This window comes from Euprymna scolopes, chromosome 6, assembly GCF_053919585.1.
Source record: "Euprymna scolopes isolate OS-2025 chromosome 6, ASM5391958v1, whole genome shotgun sequence".
In the NCBI taxonomy this organism is placed as follows: Eukaryota; Metazoa; Mollusca; class Cephalopoda; order Sepiida; family Sepiolidae; genus Euprymna; species Euprymna scolopes.
This window is the reverse complement of record NC_136487.1, coordinates 43079740-43101411: the sequence shown is the minus strand read 5'-3', so window position 1 is coordinate 43101411 and position 21672 is coordinate 43079740. Positions and strand designations below refer to the sequence as shown.

Genomic DNA, 21672 nt, shown 5'->3' with positions numbered 1-21672 from the left:
ATTTAAACAATAAAAGTTTTATAGAATATACTCCTTTTTTTTAACAAAGGTTGTTTAAAAAAAATAATTAAAAAAAAAAAAACACCTGAAGAACTTTGAATGTTTATATTAGGTACCGCCAGCCAAAATTTTACAAACAACTATGATAAATTCAATCCTCTTATAGAAAAGTACACATCAATACAAGAAAAACAAAACAAAAATCATGAAGATATATTGTTTAGTTTTCAATTTATGACCATTTTAATATTCACAAACATAGCATGAACATAGGCAGATTAAAGGCCACATAAACTAGAATATCTGAATCTCCCTTGAATATAGAAGTGAATCCACATGAAAGCAACTGACCACTATCTGTTGAAAATTGGTGTCCTACAATCTTTTGGTGATTCCTAGTTATACCATTAGAATGTAAGTCTACGTGGCTTGACTGTAGTAATGCTTCAGCATACCTACGAGATGAATTTTAAGCGAAACCCGTTATTTACTTCACAGGGGTAGCATGCTCTTGTTCCATCAGCCATGACTGGATAGAAGTCTTGAGTAATTCGCAATTGTAATTTTTGGTACCGAAAAATACAATTGCGAATTACTTAGGACCTCTATCCATGGGCATGAAACAACTGTATCTACTGTCAGTACGTTTCTCATGGTATAGACTTTTTCTTTCAGTTTTTTTTTTTTTGCATATCTTCCTTTCCCCACCCCCTTAATTTTTTTATCTGAATGGTTTTTGACCTAGAGAACAACTGAATTTTCTAAGTTGCTTTCATCATCATTAGCCAGATTTTGTTGAATAATCAGTCTCTTTCTACAAGCTGGCATAACTGCTTTCAGTGTAACTGGACTAGATTTTACAATGGTTGTTGACATCCTTACTGATTGGTTGAAACTAATAATCTGCTTTCAAGAAGTCTTCCTAATTGATTACGATGCTGAGATTTACAGAGATTTCTAGATATTGTCTGGATTTTCTTTACCTATTTCCCAAATGACTGCTTATCAATGGAACATCCAGATAGATTGCAGCCGAGCCCAGCATGATGGAAGTACCTCTTTCCTCTGTAAGGAAACTAAGTCCAGAATGATGCCATTTGTAAATGCAATTACTTCTGATTGCCTTGGCAAACTTGGTGCAGTGGTTAGAGTACTTGAAAAAAAATCAATTGTAAAAAATGATATTCTCCTGAAGATTGTAGGTTCAATCCTCAATGTGGGCGACCAAAAAAACACACAAAAAAAAAAAAAAACAACATATATATAAGAGCAAACAGTTAATAAAACATGTTAAAAAACACTTTGAAAAAGAGTTAAAAAAACATTTGATCTTAAAAGAAAACACTTGGTAAGTGGATAGTCCTTAATCCGCGAAGTTTCGAAGAAATACTTTCCTTCTCATCAGAGGGTAGGAATTAGCAAAATGCAGGATCGGATTTTGCATACAAAAGTATTTGAAACTGCAAGTAAGTCAAAGATCTTACTTGATAACAAAAAGTGAAGCAGAGGGAATATGGTGAAGAAAAAGGTGATTACACGTGAATGGATAGTCTGGTGAAAGGTAAATAATCCAATGACAGTAAAATGCAAAAATATAACTCCAAGAAAGTTAATTGAATTTCCATTCGCACAAGTAAAATCCAAGGAAATCACGTAATTGGAAGATGGTCCAAAATAATCCAAAAGGTCGAAATCCATGGAATAATTCACAAATATGTACAAGGAAAAGGGGAAAAATTCCAATAATATTAATGAAAGAAAAATAAGATATGCTTTTCACAAGGCTGCCGAGACATAATGTAAATTGGATTATTTACCATTCACCAGACTATCCATTCATGTGTAATCACCTTTTGGCAAATTTAATTGTAATGTTTTTATATATATATATATATTACACACACACACAATTGCAGATGACTTAGTACCTCTATCCAGTCATGGCTGATTGGCTGATGAAACAAGAGCATGCTACCATCTGACCTAAGGACAAATGTATAGCAAAACTTTAGAAATTAACGTACTTAAACATATACTTATTTGAAGTAAATACACATTAAGTAGAAGTAGACGATACGCCATTAAGTCAACTTACACCTGGAGAAGATCCAATTTTACAATTTTGACCTCTTAGTAGCTATTTTTTTCAGCTAAAAACCAAATTTAATTTGTTCCACAGATCTAAATATTCCATATATCAAAAAAGAATTGTTGTGTAGAGATGATTACGCACACACAAGTTCACTTTTATAACAGTGCCTCCCTCCCCTCAGAATCCCCGCTTTATGTTCAGTAACTCTCACCACTTCACGTGGCTTATCTCATTCTCTATAAACCACACCTTTCGCATCTTCTTAGTTTCCCCACACGGGTAGCAGAGAGAGCACACCTTTTATTTCTTTGAGGTAAGATTATTTGTAGCATTACTACTAAAACTTTGGGAACACATCGTTTCATAATTATCATGCATCTAGAGCGCTGCAAGTGTCTCGAATTTTAAGGTGAGTAACACCAGACAATGTCTCATGCCTGCTATGTAATGCAAAATCAACCCTGAATGCACTAGTTTGCCCACATAAGAGAAACTGACAAGCAAGCACAGCTCATTAAAGCCGACCACCACCAGAGTTGTATAGCATCTATGAGTATACCTTTTAACTTTTTAAAGAAATGTGAAAAAATTTACTAAAAATGAACAGGAAAAGTTTTATACTAGTTTTAAAAGAGAGAAAAAAAAGAAAAAGATTTTAAATAATAAAACCCAAAGACAAAAATGAGAAAAATGCAGTTCAAACAAAAAAGGTTTTAAAAATGCCGAATTTTGTGAATAAAAAATGAAAAGCCTCTCAAAAATGTGTAAACAAGTAAAATATAACAACTGAAATGATTATATTGCATCCCAGACAATGCAGAGTAGGTAACGCTAGTAATAAATATATACAAAATATTTTACTATCTTGCATCAGTAAAAAAGACAAAGTCACAAAAACAACTGATAAAACAAGTAAGCAGAAAAGAAACTTACGCCATTGCAATGTTGCTGCCGTCAATCACAATATATCGGAGATCATCGTTGTTGGGTTTGTCATTTTGTTCTAAGTCCATTTGTGATAAAAATTGATTTGATTCTATTTTGTCCACAAATCCTGAATTTGTAGACAAGTGATTAGCATGATAATCATTTGTTTTGTTTAATGTACAAGTCCGAGACTCACTTTCTGAATGACGCTTATCTGGATAAATAAAAGTTGTGTTTGTAGCCTTGCCGACATGTGAACGAAAAGGAAAATGTGAGCCATCATCCACATCACAAGAACCGATTAAAGCAGATTTATAAGATTGATTGGAAGGGATTTTATCACTTTGAGCTTTTCCAATATCATAGTCCGAACGGAGTTTTTCATTGCTAAGTTGTGACACATTATTTTCTGTGAAATTACCTGTGGCCGTTTGGTCCACATCCGGCATACTTAGCATGTTTTTCTTTTTGGTTTTTTTCTTTTTTGTAGAATCCCACGCAGCTTGTGGCAGAAAATCGTTTGGTGAACTCTTCTGTGAAGTCTGCGTGTGCTGCTGCAAACACTGTTGTCGTGCCTGGTTCCTCCTTTTTAGTTCTTCGATTGAAGAAATTCCAGGTTCTTCGTTAAAATCGTTGAAGAGCAATTCAATATACTTGATGGGTAATTTGGCGTCTGCACTTTGTGAAGAATCGTTTTCGCTTTCTTCTTTCTCAACAATTTCTCTCTCTTCTTTAATGTTGTTCAATAAGCGAATAAAAGCTGATGGCTTCATGTCATCCGACGCCATTCTCAAAGCTTCGTCGATATCACATCGGACATGGCCAATTTGTTTGGCAAGGTTAGTAAAGAAAGTCAATCTTTCTGCAGAGAGTCTTGGAGCATCCCCTTCAGTAGTAGACATTTTGCCTCCCGGCTCGGAACCAACCAACTCACCAGAATATTCTTTATCACTGTTACCATGTGGTGTATTATCAAAACTGTTTGTTTCTGAATAATTTAAATTTGTTGAACCAACAGATATCTGATCAGGTTTGCATCTATCTTGTAAATGTGACCTTTGGAAAGAGAGAAGATTATTCATAGAGTCTTGTGAAGAATTGGAATTATTGTGAGAAAAATTCTTGAGACGAGGCTGTTGTTGTCGATGATGAGGTGAATGTGTATTTGTACTGTTAAAATTCGATAAAGATTTCTGTGAGCTGTCAAATCCATTTTTCGATGGTAAATTCTGAACATTGTGATGTTGCGTTGTATCACCAAGTGTTTTTTTCTTGTTGATGAAATTATTTATTTTATCTTCCAGAATGGAGAGTGCAAGAGTCACAGACAATGAAGTGCCATGAATTCTAATTGAACCTAAACAGATTTGCTCAATATGAGCTCGAGTTTTTTTCTCAAGACTTTCAAAATATTGTTGATTGGCAAACCTATGCATTTCCTCAGGAAAATGGATTGTTTTGCTTTCTGAAGGTCTTGTAAGTGCTTTTATGTATTCCTGAAAAATTAAAAAAAAAAAAAAAACATGAAATAAGAAAAAAAAGAAAGAAGTGAATGTAAATAGGAAATCAACTAAGATGGAATATTTCTAATATAATACATTCAAATCAATAAGCTAATGTAAATAAATAAAAAGTAGATAACTTTAAGGCTTTCATTTTTTTCATAATGGACTAACGAAAGTCCTCAGCATTGCCCAGGTGTTGAGGTGGTGTAGTAAGGAACCCTAAGGGCAGAGAGAGGAGTTAAAAAAAAAAAATTTTTTAAGTGGTAGTAGTGTGGGGAGGGGGTGTTAAAACAACAGTAGGCAGCTCGGGTGGAGATAGGTGTTTAAAAAAAATTGCTCAAACCCATAATACAAAGGAGAAAAAGAAGATGAAAAAACTACTAATATCTTAGCTGATGTGTCCATCTGAATAAAAAAAGATGGACATAAACAAATTTAGATATTAGTTTAAAGCTTAAAAAAAAAAAAAAAAAACTTCATTTCTAACGCATTTTGTTGATAAAATCAATCATTCACTGTAGTTAGTTACTCTCTGGTGCAAATATTAAGTAGCATGTTTTTTCCACAAAATTTCATGAATATCTTTTTTCATACCAGCTATAAAGCAGGAGAAGATAAAAATACAAATTCACAGACACAGATACTGTACTAAAACTGCTCAAGGAGCAAGTATAAGTAAAAAAGAAGACACATGAGGCTCCTTTTTGATTAGCTACAACACCAAAACGTAGAAGAGGTTGACATCCCTTTCTCAGGATTACTCCACTTACCCTTGATCTTATAATGCCACATGTTTCAGCAAGTACCATTTTTTTTTTTTTTTTTTTAGTCTTTGGCATGACTCTACTTTGAACTCTGATCTTTTGGCATCTAGTAGTGAACACTTACCATTATACCAATTAGGTGTGTATAAAATGATTTTTTTTAAATGTCGATTCTAGTTAGTTTTTTTTAATTGCAATTAATTAACTAAAGCAGTAAAGTTTTACATTTAAAAATTTCTATTATATATATATATATATATATATATATATAATATAAAGCTGAATGTGTGTGTGTGTGGTCACGAATAGGCTCTTATATGGTTGACTATTTTAAAAAACTGATTGCATATAATGATAGAAGATGCATCGAGACACAGGAATGGGTATGTTTGATCTGGCAGAACGGTGGTTCATTAAATTTGTTGGGTCTGCGTTCGCGCCTGGTCCACAAAGTATGGAAATAAAAAATTTAAAAATTAAAAAAAAAAAAACAACGTTTACAAGTGTTTTTGATAAGTATGTTTTGACTTAAATAGGTATGGTATAATAAAATTGTGGGGTCTGCATTCGCGCCTGGCCTCCATGGAATGGAAATAGCACAAACTTTAATAAAGACTTTTCATATCTATCTGCATAAGTATACTTTGATAATTATGTTTCAGTTTGAAGAAATATGGTAGAATAAAACTATGGGGTATTCGTTCGCGCCTGACCTCCATAGAATGGAAATATGTCACAAAGTTTAACAAGGTTTTTTAATATAGATCCACAGAATATTGTGATAAGTGTTTCAGTGTGAACAGGTATGGTATAATAAATTATGGGGTTTATCTATTTTGTTTTTACTTTCATCAGATTTTGCTTTGGTTTTGATACCCTCAAATTTGAAGCTATCTCTTTACAACCCTTCCTTTTCATAACCTATCATACTTTCATAACTCAGAGGTGTACAGTGGCTGGTAGTTTGGTTTCTGTTGAAATTTCTTGGAGGATATGAAATTCTCTATACCAATGGTTGGTTTGATTGTTTTATCTTATATCATATCAACCCTTTTTGGGTTATTTAATGCCGAATCCTGTCATTTTGATAAAGTTTTTATGCTTTAAGTTCTTTATATCCTCAAATATTTAAGGTGTTTGGTTTGGTTTGATTTTGTAGACGAAAAATGTTTTTGCTTTGCAGAACATGATTGAATTTTGTGAAGGTAAAAGAATATGAACACAATAACATCAATGTTTGATGCAGGAAGCCGATATTTTCAGACAACCTAATGTGATAGCATCAGTTCTGCTACCAGATCTTGCTTTATAGTGTTATTTTTTTTTTTTCAGTTATGGCAATATTGTTTCCAATTGTTGCATTTCATGTGAACTATTTGCTTGCTGTTTTTGTAAAAGTTACTACAGGTGACATATATCTTTTTCAAACAAATAGTTAAGAAATTAGTCAAAAACAAAAAAAAAAAAATTATTTTGGTGGTTTACCTACTCATTTGTGACATATCTGCATTAAATCTAAGATATAAGGATTTTAAGTTACTGTACATACCGTTGTTTATGTTAGGTACCAGTAAGCGACCAGGGAAAAATGTAAAAATAAATTCTGTATAAGTATTAGAAATGGTTTTATGTTGTTTTTGTTAAATGAGGAATCATTTCGATTAAAAACATGTTTGAAATGTGTCAATAAGCAAAATCAAAACAAGATGGCGACCTAAGTTGACCAGATTTCGTGTTTATCTGAAAAAAAAAAGAATATTGACACATTTCAAGTGCGTTTTTCTCAAGTTACAAGAAAAATACTAAATGGATTTTAACCAGAAATTATTACTCATTTAAGAATATTTAACAAAAAAAAACAAAAAAAAAACAGCATAAAACTATTTTTGTTTCTACAAAGAATTTTTTTCTCACATTTTGCTCTGATTGCGATCTTTAACACTTATCTAAGTACCTTACTAAATAAGATGGCTGCTCTTCTCAGAACTGATACTTACAGTAACTTGAAATGCATAAAATATTATTAGGTTGTCCCCAAAATTTGTAAACACTTGCGAAAAATTGAATTTTTATGCAATTTTTAATTGTTTTTTTTTTGTATTTATATTGTTATACTGATCTTCATTTTTCTATCCCCGGTGGCAATTGTTTAAAATTAAGCTGCAAGTTTTGATTCATTACTATTGGAAGCAAAGTTTTTCAATCAGGAAAGTTTGAAGAGCCAGACAGCGTTGAGGTTCTGCCACATCCAATCTACAGTTCTAACTGTACTCCATTAGATTACGGCCTTTTCCACTCAATGCAACACTTTTTAAAGAGCTGTTGATTCGACTCGTTTAATGAAGTCAAGAAATTCTTTGATTCAAAGCTAGCCGAAAGGTACTTTGGCCAGATCCAAAATCTTGCAGATCGAAAGCAGAAAGTCTTGGAAAATGATGGTTTTTATTTTGAGGATTAATTTTTGTTATTATTTGGCAAGTAAAATTTCAATATTTTGCAAGTGTTTACAAACTTTTGGGACAACCTAATTGTTGAGTAATTCCTCAAGCACGTATTTATTTTAAAATAATTCATGTCGCTAATAGTAACATTTACTTTTTTTTTTTTAATGGTTTCGACATTTGTTGGAGCTTCTGTGTTTTTGGTACTGGTACGATTCAACGAATGGTTCACTTAACAACTTTCTTTGATTTTTTTGGAGGGAAACAGGTAAGTAATAATGTAAAGGTGCTTATTCAGAATTGCACTTATGGCAATAATCAAAACTAAAAAAATACAAAAAAGTCTGTATGATGTACTCATTACAGAACAAAAATGTCATATTCCAAAAAATTACATAAATTGATGCAGTTCTTTTTAACATTAAAAAAATAAAAATAAAAATTTAATTTTATGATACGACCGTGGTTCCTGGCAGAATATATAGTTTTATTAATGGAAGGAGGGTTTCGGCTTCCGGTTTGGTACTCACCAAGAAACCTTCCTTTTCGCCGGGGGTCATATCCACCGAAGACCCAGACCGGTGTGAGTAATCTGCCAATGTTATGCTTTCGAGGGTTAAACAAAGCCTCATCTATCTCCATCGTATGGCCTGGGCCCCCTATCTGCCAGGGATCCTTAGAAAATTCTTCTAGTTCGCGATGGTGTGTGTCGAGCGAATCCCACATTCGCACTGGAGGTCTTTTTGTGTTGCTTTCTCGAACAACCACAAGTAGATTATTTTTAGTATTATGGCAATTGCCAGCCTAGACTTAGTGAAAAACCTTCCAGTCCAGATCGAGGTAAAAGTTTGGCATTTGCTAGCCTGACACCTCCAGGCATAGCCATCGCTTACCTTACTTCTTACAATAAGATTGCATCTATGTCCACAAGATGGACACGTTTTCGTCCATGCTAATAATTTCCTACTGATAAAATTCCAGGACTCCCACTGGTGTTTTCAACTGCTCAGCTAATGCTGTAAAATTCATATTTTTTCCGTACATGAAGGTACGCAAATGGTGTTTTTTTTTTGTTTTTTTTTACTAACTTGTTTTTTCTTCCTCTTCATGATTGTCGTCTGCTGCTTTAAATTTTCAACCCGCGTGAACACGCATCGCGTTAAAAACTATCACACTACATTGTTATTGGCTCAGCTTTGTTACATCAAACGGCTTAATTTCCTCGGTGACGCTCGGCTTACTCCGGCTGTTGATGACATGTTCTGGGGAAAGCTGGGCATGCGCTGAGTTATGTCTGAATCACTCTCTGCATGAGTACCGAAAAAAATACTTGATCAAATTACATTTTTCATGTTCGTTCCGTGACTAGTATGCACATCATAGAGACTTTTCTGCATTTTCTTTAGTTTTAATTGCTGCCATAAGTGCCAATTTGAATAAGCACCAATGTAGATATTTTCGCTGTCACAAATTCAGTTAAATATTATTCAGAATTGCACTCATGGCGATAATCAAAACTAAAAAAAAAAAAAAATACAAAAATGTCTGTGTGATGTACGTACTCGTTACAGAACAAAGATGTCATATTCCTAAAATTCATTATTCATTGGATTTTGTAAACCAAGACAACTAACCACATCAAAACGAAACAATTAAAAAACTCCAATCAGCTGTCAGTGTAAAATGTCACAAAGCACAAAAACAAATAAACTTTCTGTGTCACTAAAAATAAGTGGAGGGAGGGGGGGCCATTTTGTACTACAGAAAAAACTGAAAGTAGTCATTGACTACTTTCAGTTTTAATGTGTAGAATGATGACGTTTACATAACAGTTTGGAGATGCCTACAAGGCACGGCCAATCTCAGTAGCCGTGCTACTAGTCAAAATACAAATATATAAACAAATATGTGCTTCGGTTAACCTGTACGGATAGGGTCCTGACGTCCCACCTCGTTCTGAGTTTGGGGAAAAGTCGTTTGACGTAAGCAGCATCGAGGCAGAAAATTACCCTTACCCTAAAACCCTTTCAGCATGGATTTGACAAGCATGAGCAAATTCTGGAGTTGTTACAATGAGGCAAACATTTTCTTACGAGAAAATAATATCTTACGAAAAGAAAGACCTATGTGTGTCATTTGTGAAAGACAAATGACAGAAATAAAAAGGAACAAAAATTATTGTTGGAGGTGCCCTTCACATGAAGAAATTATTAGCAACCCCAATAAAATTAGGGGGCCCCGGAATAATTGTGGGGATAGATGAAAGTGTCGTAACGAAAAGAAAATACAACCGAGAGCGCATGATACGATAGTGTTTTTTTTTAATTCTAATTATTTGAACTGTTGAATTAAAAAAAATTTGGTATACCAAAAATTCTAATTATTTGTGGAATTTATAAGGGGGGGGGTAAAAAATATTAATTATTTGAACTGTTTTTTGTTGTTTTTTTTAATTCGAATTATTTGAACTGAAAATAAAAAAAAAATTCTAATGATTTGAACTGTTTGTTTTGTTTTTTTGGGTTTTTTTTTTTTCTAAAGTTAACAACTCAGCACTTTATTGAAGGAGGGGTAATTTTTCGCCTTGACACCGATCACGTCAGACGATTTTTCTCTGAACTCAGGACGTTGGGACCCTATCCGTACAGGTTAACCGGCGCTTACAAATGAAAAGAATATTGAATTACAAGTGAAACCATTGGTACCTACATAATTGTCATGGGTACTAGTGCACTTATTGATCCGTGCTGAAATAATAACGTTATTATTTAAAAAGCCATTCTTAACATGGGGAGGGGAGGATGTTTTGTACCTATTCTGTACTTTAACCTTACAATTGAATAAAAAAAAACCCATAAAACTTTAATTAAACTTGGAAATACGATTTAAAAAATAGCGCGGATCAGTAAGTGCACTAGCACCTTGTCAGGTCTCAAATATTAACATATCCAAAAATTACGAAAAACGATAAGGTGGAAAAATAATTAACGAAAAAAGAAATTTGTGAAAGGAAACGAAATCACTAAGTTTTCTGTTGCTTACGTCACGTGACAGACGTAATTCAAATGTCGGACAAAATTTATACCGAGATAAACTTTTTCAAAAATTGTTTTTCATTAATAATTATTTGGTGCTTGTTAAGGTATAGTCGACAAATCGATTTTCTTTTTTTTAATATGTCGTTTTAAGCAAAAGGGATATTAGGCATTTTAATTATCATGCCAAAAATATATTTAAAAATTACGAAAATTAATGGAGTAGAAAATTATTTCGGTGAAAGTGCACTGGGGGGAACCATCCGAAGACTTACTAGCAGTCTTGCAGTTAAGTCCCGGCAAAGTTCGACAACTCTAGAAAGGTCACATCAGTATTTTACACCGTCAAATCACGAATATTACGAATTATTAGTTTTAAAATAAAAATTATCAAAGTTTTAAACTAAAAAAATATGTAATTAATATTTCATAAACTGGAGGAATTCTGGTCACATGTGAAAAAGATAAGGATGATAGCGACTAATGAAAATTTGTTCCATTCCCATCCAATGGAAGAGTTGTGTGGAGACGGCGTGAGAAAGGACACGCATTTCCACGAATTATTAAAAGCATAAGACAACAATACACTTTTTAAGAAATGTTTAATTTTCAAAGTTGTTTTATTTTGTATATATAAATTTATAGGTATAGTGCAGAGAGTGATCCGCCTCCGGACGTAAATAATAACGTTATTATTTAAAAAGCCATTATGGGGAGGGTGTTTTGTACCTATTCTATACTTCAATCTTATAATAATTGAACAAAAAAAAAAAAAAAAAAACTTTAATTAAACTTGGAACTACGATTTAAAAATTAGCGCTGTTGCTGATCCACTCTAGTCTGGCTGCAGCTGCACTAGCATCGATTTATATTTTGTTACGCGGTTCTGGTTCATTACTTCAGATTTTATTTTGTTCGCTTTTCTGTTAAGACAATAATAAACTTTCTAAAAATTGCTTCATTTTTCTGTTAAATAAATAGTTATAAATATAAATGTATATTTTGTTCGTTTACTTTATTTAATCAAGTGCTTACTTCCAATATTAAAATATTTTTTATATTAATTACACATTTTTTAGTTTAAAACTTTAATAATTTTTATTTTAAAACTAATAATTCGTAATATTCGGGATTTGACGGTGTAAAATACTGATAAAATACTTCTAGAGTTGTCGAACTTTGCCGGGACTTAACTGCAAGACTGCCGACTTACCTTTAATAAGTTGATTACGGAGAGGATAAAAATAAGAAAATGCCTTTCGGAATAGACACCCCCAACCTCCCCATGTTAAAAACGGCTTTCGGAATAAACCTCCTTTGGAGGTTAGACAACCCCAGTGGCCCAGTGCCCAGTGGTGGGTGCACACTGCACATTGACCGTTATTTCTAGTTAAAAGTAATTTTTACGTAAAATTAGGTAAAGTCGCATTTTTCTTAGACGTTATAAAGTAGACAGTAGGAGTCTACACGCAGGGGACATAACTCCGAAACGAATATTTTAGATTACTTGTTCATGGCTGCAATATTTGTTGTCTATAGCGATAAAAAAAAAAAAATAAATAAAAACCCGGTGCTAGTGCAAGTGCACTTACTGATCCGCGTTATTTTTTTTTAAATCGTATTTCCAAGTTTAATTAAAGTTTTGTTTTTTTATTCAATTGTAAGGTTAAAGTACAAAATAGGTACAAAACATCCTCCCCTCCCCATGTTAAGAATGGCTTTTTAAATAATAACGTTATTATTTCAGCACGGATCAATAAGTAAGTACACTTGCACCCCCCCCCAAAAAAAAATACAATAGCACAGTTCTACTCGATGAATTTTCGTAATTTTGGGATATATTACTATTTTTCGACATGGCAATTTTAGTACGTAATATTGTTTTTGCTTAAAACGATATATTTTGCAATCGATTTGTCGATTGTATCTTAACAAGCACCGTGTGTTTTCACCACTTTTCTGTTTTGTTGTCTATAAAAAAATGCCCCCCCCCCATACTAAAAACGCATACCGAAAATAAAATCAGTATTTGTGCTGTGTTACCGCGCTGAAATAACGTTATTATTTAGAAACTTTTAACATGGAAAGGGAAGGATGTTACTGTTTTGTAACTATTCTGTACTTTCGCCTAACAATTTAAGAAACAAAAATATCGTAAAAATTGACTTCAACTTGAAAATGATATTTTAAAAAAATAATATAGCGCGGTAACAGAAATGCATGCATCAGCTCCATAAAATCAAACCAAAAATTATAAAGCAACAATTTACACACAATAAAAAAAAAAAAAAAAAAAATCCAATCCAATATGTATATATCAGAAAAATAAAATTGTTCTTATTTTTCGGTTTCAGAAACCGAGTTTCATTGTGTGTGGTCGCCTCTCATTTGTCGTCGTAATTAGTCCACGAACGTTATAGCAGACATGGGGGCAGCACGTTTAATATATATATATATATATATATATATATATATATATATATATATAAACAATAACAGGTTTACACCAACATAAACATTAAACAACCATATTGTAAAGACGAGTAAATAAAAACAATATCGTAACATTTCCGATCACTCGAAATATATATTCTCAAGAACTTTAAAAAGATTAAATAAATATTAAATTTAAAAAATGATAAACAGAGCATTAAATTACATTATTTTCCTTTTTAACGCATTTTTAAATCCTGGTTGGTATTCTTTGTCGTCTTACCTTGGCATTTCGTCGATTTTCTTCGTCGACACCTTCAAGTCTTAACCACTCAAAATCATTCTTCGATTCAGCAGTGTCGTTGCTCAAGTAAACAACCTTTATTTTGAACAATCGGTCGAGTTTCGTTTCATTGTTTTGAATTATGTCAATAAATTTACGCTCGACAGTGAATTCATCTCTTGTCGACAACGTTTCCGCCATCTTGTGTGGGGAAGTTAGGATTCTAAACACAACAAAAATGTCTTTTAAAAATATGAGAATAAAATAAGATTAAGTGTGAATATGACCTGTTAAGAAATATTGTCGTAACAGTGAAGTTATAGTCTAAAAGCAAATGAATTTGGAGAAAGGAAAATAGTAATAGTTATTATTTCGTGGAAAGTTAAATTAGAAAGAAAAGACGAAGAATGAATATTTCCCTTGAACTACTTCCGTATGTCAAGAGGAGGTAACTCAAGAGAAACTGCAAGCATTTCAGGGAATTTTCCATCAATAGTGCATTTTTTTTAGTTTCAATTTTAAAAAAAAATTCAGAATTTTTTATAAAGAAAACAATAACAGTTATCAACATTTTATGATTATTTTATCCTTCCACATAAAATATAATCTTGAACTTCATGAAGTTATTTAAATTACGTAATCTAAACCGAAAGTAAAATATTTTCTGTTTTACTTTCAAACTTTTATTAGATTGTGCACGCGTATTTCCAGAAATACGTAATCAATGAATTAAACATTAGATTAAAGAAATAATTAATTAATAAAATAAATTTATGTTTGTCTTTTGAGGGAGAGCCGTTCTTTTAAATAAGAAAAATATAAACAACGTCAAAGTTTAACAGGGAAAAATTTTCGGTACAGCAAGAGGTGCTTATGAACTTATATTATTTTTTAAAATAATATTTTCAAGTTAAATTCAACTTTTACGATATTTTTTTATTAAGCTGTTAGGTGAAAGTACAGAATAATTACAAAACATCCTCCCCCTCCTCATATTAAGAATGGCTTCCCTTTGTTTTGTTTTTTTTGTTTGTTTTTTTTTTTTTTCTCTTTTTTTTATTCGATTTTCACCCCAAACAAGGCACAGTGGCACTACTGTGCCACAGTGCCACTTTGAAGTAGGGAGCTACTATCGGGGACATAAGTTACAGGAATACTATGTAAAGAGATGAGCAGCGAGATGTCTGTTCACATTACACTTGAATTTCTGCATGTTAGTACAGTTGGGGAAGCAGAATCTAGTCTAGCAGTTCTGGGGAAGAAACTATTAGAGTAGAAAGCTTTCTTTCATCTAAGGATCTCTACTGTGTAGGGGTGGGATCTTGCTACGTGTCGGGTTTGTCAGGGGTATTTTGATTGAGGGATACAAGTGCTTGTAGTTCGTCAGAGCATTCATCATTAAAATACTTGTAGAACAGGCAGAGAGGTAATTCCATCTCAAATCATCCAGACCATGACACCCTTACTTCTCAGATTTTTTCCAAACTTTCACCATATGTTGGTATCATAAAAACTAGGGAATCCAGATAATTTGAGCTTTTAACTCTAAGCGGTTCCGGAAATATCGCAATTTTGGTATTTTACGTATATCGCATCGAGGCACAAATTTGCAAAATTATGAAATTACGTTTTGGGGCATAAATCAATTTCTACACTAAGTAGAAACTTGAAAATTTGCATGGACAAGATTTTCCACATGAGGAAGCGAAAAATCACATTTAAAACCTCTGAAAATTAACTGCTTCTGAGTTATTGAACTTTTAAGCTGAGATTTGGGTATTGGTCTAAGGCAACCCAAAAAAACATGTAGCACTATTGGAAATTTAATTTTTCCTAGACATTTTTGATAGTCTGAACATAAATTCCTCCAAAAAAGGTGTTTGGTTCTTTTCTCGTTAGCTCACAATCGAACTTCAAAATGGGCAGTTTTACGGGCCTCACTTCCAGACAGAGCAGTGTACAAGGAGTCACTTGACTTCACCATAAACAGGAAATCCTGAATTTTATTTTTACTTCCTGTTCATTTAAGAAGTGGTATTGCTGCTTTCTGGTGTTTCTTTAAGTTGGCTGAAACTATTTTGTTTGTTTTTTTGTTTGATGCAAGGATGCAAGTAGCAGGTAAAGCCAAGTAACCGGATAGCTCACAATCGAACCTCAAAAATTGGCCAATCACTATGGACAATCCCAAATAATGTGGTGAGGATTGGATTCCTCGTGTGGAAAACCTTGTTCATGCAAATTTTCAAGGTTCTACTTAGTGTAGAAATTGATTTATGCCCCAAAACGTAATTTCATAATTTCGCAAATTTGTGCCTTGACGCGATATACGTAAAATACCAAAATTGTGATATTTCTGGAACTGCTTAGAGTTAAAAGCTCAAATTTTCTGGATTCCCTAGTTTTTATGATACCAACATGTGGTGAAAGTTTGGAAAAAATCTGAGAGGTAAGGGTGTCAAAGGTTTTTTCTGGCTAATTTGAGATGAAATTACCCAGAGGGATGCAACATTTCATCAATGGGACAGAGGTTGAAGCTTAGATAACAGTTCAGGACTTCTCAGGTTGGTAACTCTCTTTTGAACCCTGTCCCGGAGTAAGAGACACACCAGCCCAAATGTGACAACAATACTCCATACATGGGCGAATGGTAGCCTTATAGAGGTACAGGATACTTTCAGACGTAAGTAGTTTTCTAGCACGGTAGAGAGAGCCCACTTTTCTTGCAGCAACCCTGGCAATGCTCTCAATGTATCTGTTTCAACTCATGTTCCTTGTGAACGTTAGGCTGAGGAGTTTAAAAGACGTACTTTCAAGTAATGTATCTTTAGCGATTAATATTGAGAAGGTTTCTTGTAATTATTGAAGGAAACAAGCTTAGTCTTGGCAGCATTGAATGTGACCATCCATTTATGTCCCCATTCTACTACAGATTGGAGGTCTCCCTCCAGTGTTTTTGCCATTTCCTTAGATATGTGTTCATTTGTTCTCCCCTCATGCTTGTTATAGAGCGTGATGTCACCAGCAAATATACCCATCTCAGAGACAATTTTATCAAGGAGGTCATTTTTTAATATTAGGAATAATAAAGGTCCAAGGATAGACCCCTGAGGTACTCCCACATTAATATCATATTGTTTAGATGTACGACTGTCGAGAACAACCTGGATTCTTCTCTTAATTAAGAAAGATTTAATTACGTTAAGTATTCATCCAGTGATACCATATGATTCGATTTTCCTGAGAAAACCATCATGTCATACCCTGTCAAAAGCCTTAGATATATCTAGGGCTAACGCTGTACCCTCCCCTGCTTTGTCTAGTCTATGGTATATACGTTCAGAGATTACAGTTAGGATATCTGCTGTAAAATGAGCTTGCCTAAATCCATATTGTTGATTGGTCAGAAGTTTAGCAGCTGTAAGCTGATGGATAAAAGTGTGATTAATTAAGGACTCAAATATTTTGGTGAAAAGCAGACGGAAGCTAATGGGGAGATAATTTAATGGGTTAGTTCTTTCACCAGAATTCTTGAAAATAGGTACCACAGAAGCAGTTTTCCAGCAGTCAGGAAAGCAAGATTCATAAAGGCATTTGTTGTAAAGTTTGGAGAGAACTGAAACAACCTCGGCGGAGTATTTTTTTTTTCTAAATAATAATGCAATTATTTCAGCATGGTAACATAAGTGCATAAATACGGGACATTTCTCCACATAAAAAATATGTCTTTATTTATGACTGCAACAAGAATATCCATCCTAGTGAATTGGTTTTTCAAAACCAGACCTGACTTTGTATATCTAACCCCTGAGGTTGTCAAGACATCACCTATTTTATAACTCGGCATGCAGTAGTAATAGTGACTCTAGATGACCGCAACAACAGCAGCAGTGACAGTCTGTGGTTTATAATTTTGAATCTGTGTTTGGTTTATAAGCTCAGTGCCGAATTGTGCAAGCATTCAATTTCTCTTCTGAGTTACCCAATCAGAGGTCATCTCTCATGCAAGCTGAACATGTGATAGAAGCTGATAAAAAAGGTTAACACACAGATTATTTCCTCTTTCCAAGCTAGGTGATAATTTACTTTCCTCTCACTGCAGGAAGATTCGACACAAGGTCAAGTAAGTGGGGAAAGGCCAAGCCAGCTATGAGACAAAAGTGAGCTGACTCATCCCACAACATCTCTTCGAACCCCAATTTTCTCTCTAAGAGTGCACCTAATCTGGGCCGACTGACCCTGGGGTTTGACAAAAGCACTATAGGTTAAACATGGCTATGATAGCCACATACTTACTATAACACACACACACACACACACACACACACAGATGCCTACATGGCCCTAACTTTAACACTGGTGTATGGTATGCATTCTTCATATATGATGATTGTTTCCTTTTCTTACAAACCTAACACTCATAGCTTCTTCATAAATGAACAATTTTCTCTTCATTACTAACAAGACATTGACTTAACACTGTGTGAACTTGCAGACCGTTTCTTCTTTGTCCATACTTACATTAGTTGTGATGGCCATGCATGGAAGCGCTCAAGAATTACGTGTTAGTGCCTTAGTCGAACCTACCTACAGCAAAAATGAGTTCATCCAAGGGCTACAAAAGACAATGACAGAGTCATTCAGTGAGTAACTGCTGAGGTTGCACTGTCAAGGTATATCAATGGAATTGTTCGAATCGTGTCGGTTTGTGCTCGATGAAGTTGTTTAGGATCCTGTCAGGTCAAATTAATGTTGTTTGGGATTGTGCAGGTTGTGTCGATGGAGTTGTTTGGGACTGTGCTGAGTAGGGTTGATGGAAGTGTTTGATACAATTTCAGGTCGCATCGAGAATATTGTCTATGTTGAGTCATGTACATGAAAGTGTTTGGTTTACGTTTGTTGTTCAGTTGAGTTGACACCTATCGCAGTTGTATTGCCACGTGTGATAACAACATTTTTTTTTTTTTGTTAATTGGTCTCAACTCTTTTCTCTTGTAAAGCTATAAGCTATTTCAGCCATTATGGCCTTTGACCCAAAGTTTGTACCAGTGTTTGATGATAGTAACTGCAGGCAGTCAATAGTGGAATGACTGACAAAAATTGAGCTGATATGTCAACTGAGTGGAGTGAAATGGATCGAGTGCATCATCCTGATGCAACTGTCAAGCGGCATGTATGCTGTGTACGAGCAATTAAGTGAGAAAAGTATATGGATTTTGATTGTGTGAAGAAAATGCTGTACACAATCTTTGCCTTGGATCTTTTTACTGCACATAAGCAGTTTGTAGCATGCCGTCTTCAACCAGGTGAAATGGTCAATGTCTTTTTGGCAGAATTATCATATCAGTGCCTGCAATGTGCAGTCATTGCTGGATTACCTGAACATGTGGAAGAACTATTATGAGCATCCTCCCAAATGGAGAACCTAGAGCTGTTACACGTGTTGGCACACATTTGTGCCATTTTAAAGAACTACGCTGAAGTTACAGGCCAGGCTGAAGTAGCCGCATGGTTGCCACAATGCACATCTAAGAAGATGGATATTCCTCTGCAGTGTTATAAATGTAATTGACCCAATTATAGAGCAAGCGATTTATTAGTGGTTTGTAAGACAGTCAGAGGTGCTGATGTCAGGTCCCAAAGAAATATCACATGTCAGTGGCATGGGCACATTGCTCAATTTTGTCCGGGAAACAAACAGGGGATGAGAATTCAGTACCAATCTCATTCCCCAAACTCTTGTAAATAGCATATTGCCAGACTGTTTACATCATCAGCATTACCATAGATGTTTTAGTTGTGGATGGAGACCTACTTGGATTTGAGTTGTTGCTTAGGCTAAACACAATGAAGCAGCTGGGAGGAGGAGATGTATTTAGTGCCGGTGAGGTAATATTTTCCTGATTCACCAAATTTTGCTGCCATCATCACAGAGTATAAAAAGAACATGCAAAAGTTGACCACATTTTGAAAATAGGTTGGTGATCAACCTCCAATTATGTTTAAAAATAGACTTGCTAAATATTCAGCCCCAGCACCCATTTGAGAGGAATAAGATCAAAAACTTCAAATATGGCTGCTGCCATATCTGGAGGATAAATTCGGTCACCCTAAAAGTCTAATCTCCCCCTCATGGCTGTTTTGCAGGAAAACAAACAGAAGGTTTGGTCTGTTATGGATTATCGGCAGCTAAATGAGTACATGGACATGTATATGGCCAACATGGATGTTTGCTTGCAAAAGTTAAGGGAATAGCAACAATAAGGACCAAACATTGCAGTCTGAGATATATGCCGAGCCTATTTTCAAGTACATGTCAACAAAATGCAGATACACAGGCACCCCTTTCAGTCTTTAACAGACTATGGATATCCATGTAGGGGTGCCTACACGTGAACTTTTTATGGCAGGAGGTGTGCAATCTCTAAGCACACATCTCCTAAGTTGACATTGTTAAATACTAGTGGCAAGTGTAGTGAATGTACAAGACGACTGGAAACAAATGCCGAGATAGGTGGATAGGTGGAGAACACATACAGCACCTAGAATTCCCAAATGGTCAACCATCTGGTACTAATCAGGCTCAACGTTGCTTAACTTTGGTGATGTGACGAGAATCAGTGTGTCAACGCAATTATGCTGTATGTCAACAAATCTCTTTGACTATTCTGAAAAGTGGAGATCAAAGAACAACGATATTGTCTTACCCCTTTAATAATGTGGGCCGTTGCTAATACTGTTCTAAGCCAGGATGAGATCATCAACACAGTTATGTCTTCTTATATTGACAACATTTTTGTGAATGAGATTGTGTGTTCTGCGACCTATGTCAAGGAATATTTTGGTTTGGTAAGCAAAACACTAGAACAACTGATTCTGGGCTTACACATGTTCAAATTATATGTATAGGAGGAGCAAGGTAAACTGCTATAGCCACATGGAAGTGACCTTCAAGTAGTCCCTGATAAACTTATCCCTCGAATTGTATTTTCAGTGTGCAGGAAATTGACTGGCCATTTCCCTGTGTGTAGCTGATTACGTATTACCACGGCGTTTGTAAAACAAATGGTGAACACTGTGACAACTAAATGGAATGAGGAACTGCAAGACCCTTTTCTACCATGGATGATAAAAGACATCTGTTTGAGAATGACCCAGGATGATCCAGTGAAAGGTGACGAGTGTATCTGTGTACAAAATGTTACAGGGTGGGTAGACGCTAGTTCTGTAGCCACCAACGTGGTTGTAGAAAGCAATAGTTCAGTGGTGGGAGGCACAAGCTGGCTCCGAGCATTGCATGAAAATAAGCATATAAACTTGGCTGAGCTTGATGCTGTACTGAGAGATGTTAACTTTGCATAGCAGTGGAAAGCCAAGACTATTCATTTATGAACAGAATGAATTTATGAAGATTGATATGGGGTTCGTTAAGTCTCATGAAAACCGAACTGATCAACTTACATGGGTATCACAGGAATGGTAAAATAAAATCCATAAGATGACAGAACCAGAGAACCTGTGTGTGTCGTAGCCGCAGAACCCAACGTTTCTCAAGTATAGGCAATCCATCAGTTCAGCAGATATCCCGGTATCAAGCTAATTTGTAAATTAACCCAGGAATAACTGAAGCTGAGGTTCAGACAGTGGTTGGGGATTGCAAAGAATGGCAATCCATGAATCCAGCCCCTGTGCATTGGAAGTCAGGTTGGCTTGATGTTATGGAAAATTGGAGCTGATTTGCTATCGATATAACCCATTTCGGCATTCAGCTGTACTTGACGTTGATAGATTGTGGCCTTAGCCATTTTGTCATCTGGAAGCAGTTGTACTGACATAACTCTGCTAGCATCATAAAGCAGTCAGAAATTGTGTTCTGTGAAAGGGGGTCGCTCATTGAGTTGGTTACGAACAATGGCATGGCATTTTGCAGAGAAATATTTACTGAGTTTGCATAAGTGTAGGGTGTGCACATACAATTTCAGTGCACCTATATACCATCTGGAAACGGAATAATCAAGAGGTTGCATTGTGGTAAGAATGATCTTGGAGGCAGTGTACTTGCACAACATTATGCCCAAGGATGACAAGATGGCTACAACTACACCTTACTATATATACCTACAGGATCCGTGTTAAGGGTATCGATGAAGTTGTGATGGTTGAAAATGCAGTTGCTAGTCCATACAAGGAGAGTG

At 34.8% G+C, this 21672-nt stretch overlaps 1 protein-coding gene across 1 annotated transcript in view; it reads right to left on the bottom strand.

The window, feature by feature from the left end:
• LOC145277619 (uncharacterized) overlaps positions 1-13947 on the bottom strand; it is a 36731-nt gene extending 22784 nt beyond the window's left edge. The window contains exons 1-2 of the mRNA XM_080129154.1: positions 13481-13947; positions 3026-4515 (exon numbers count right to left, since the gene is read on the bottom strand). Of these exons, the coding sequence (XP_079985280.1) occupies positions 3026-4515; positions 13481-13681 (1691 nt within the window). The 5' untranslated portion in view covers positions 13682-13947. The remainder of the gene's footprint in view (positions 1-3025; positions 4516-13480) is intronic.
• Between the last annotated feature and the right edge of the window lie 7725 nt (positions 13948-21672).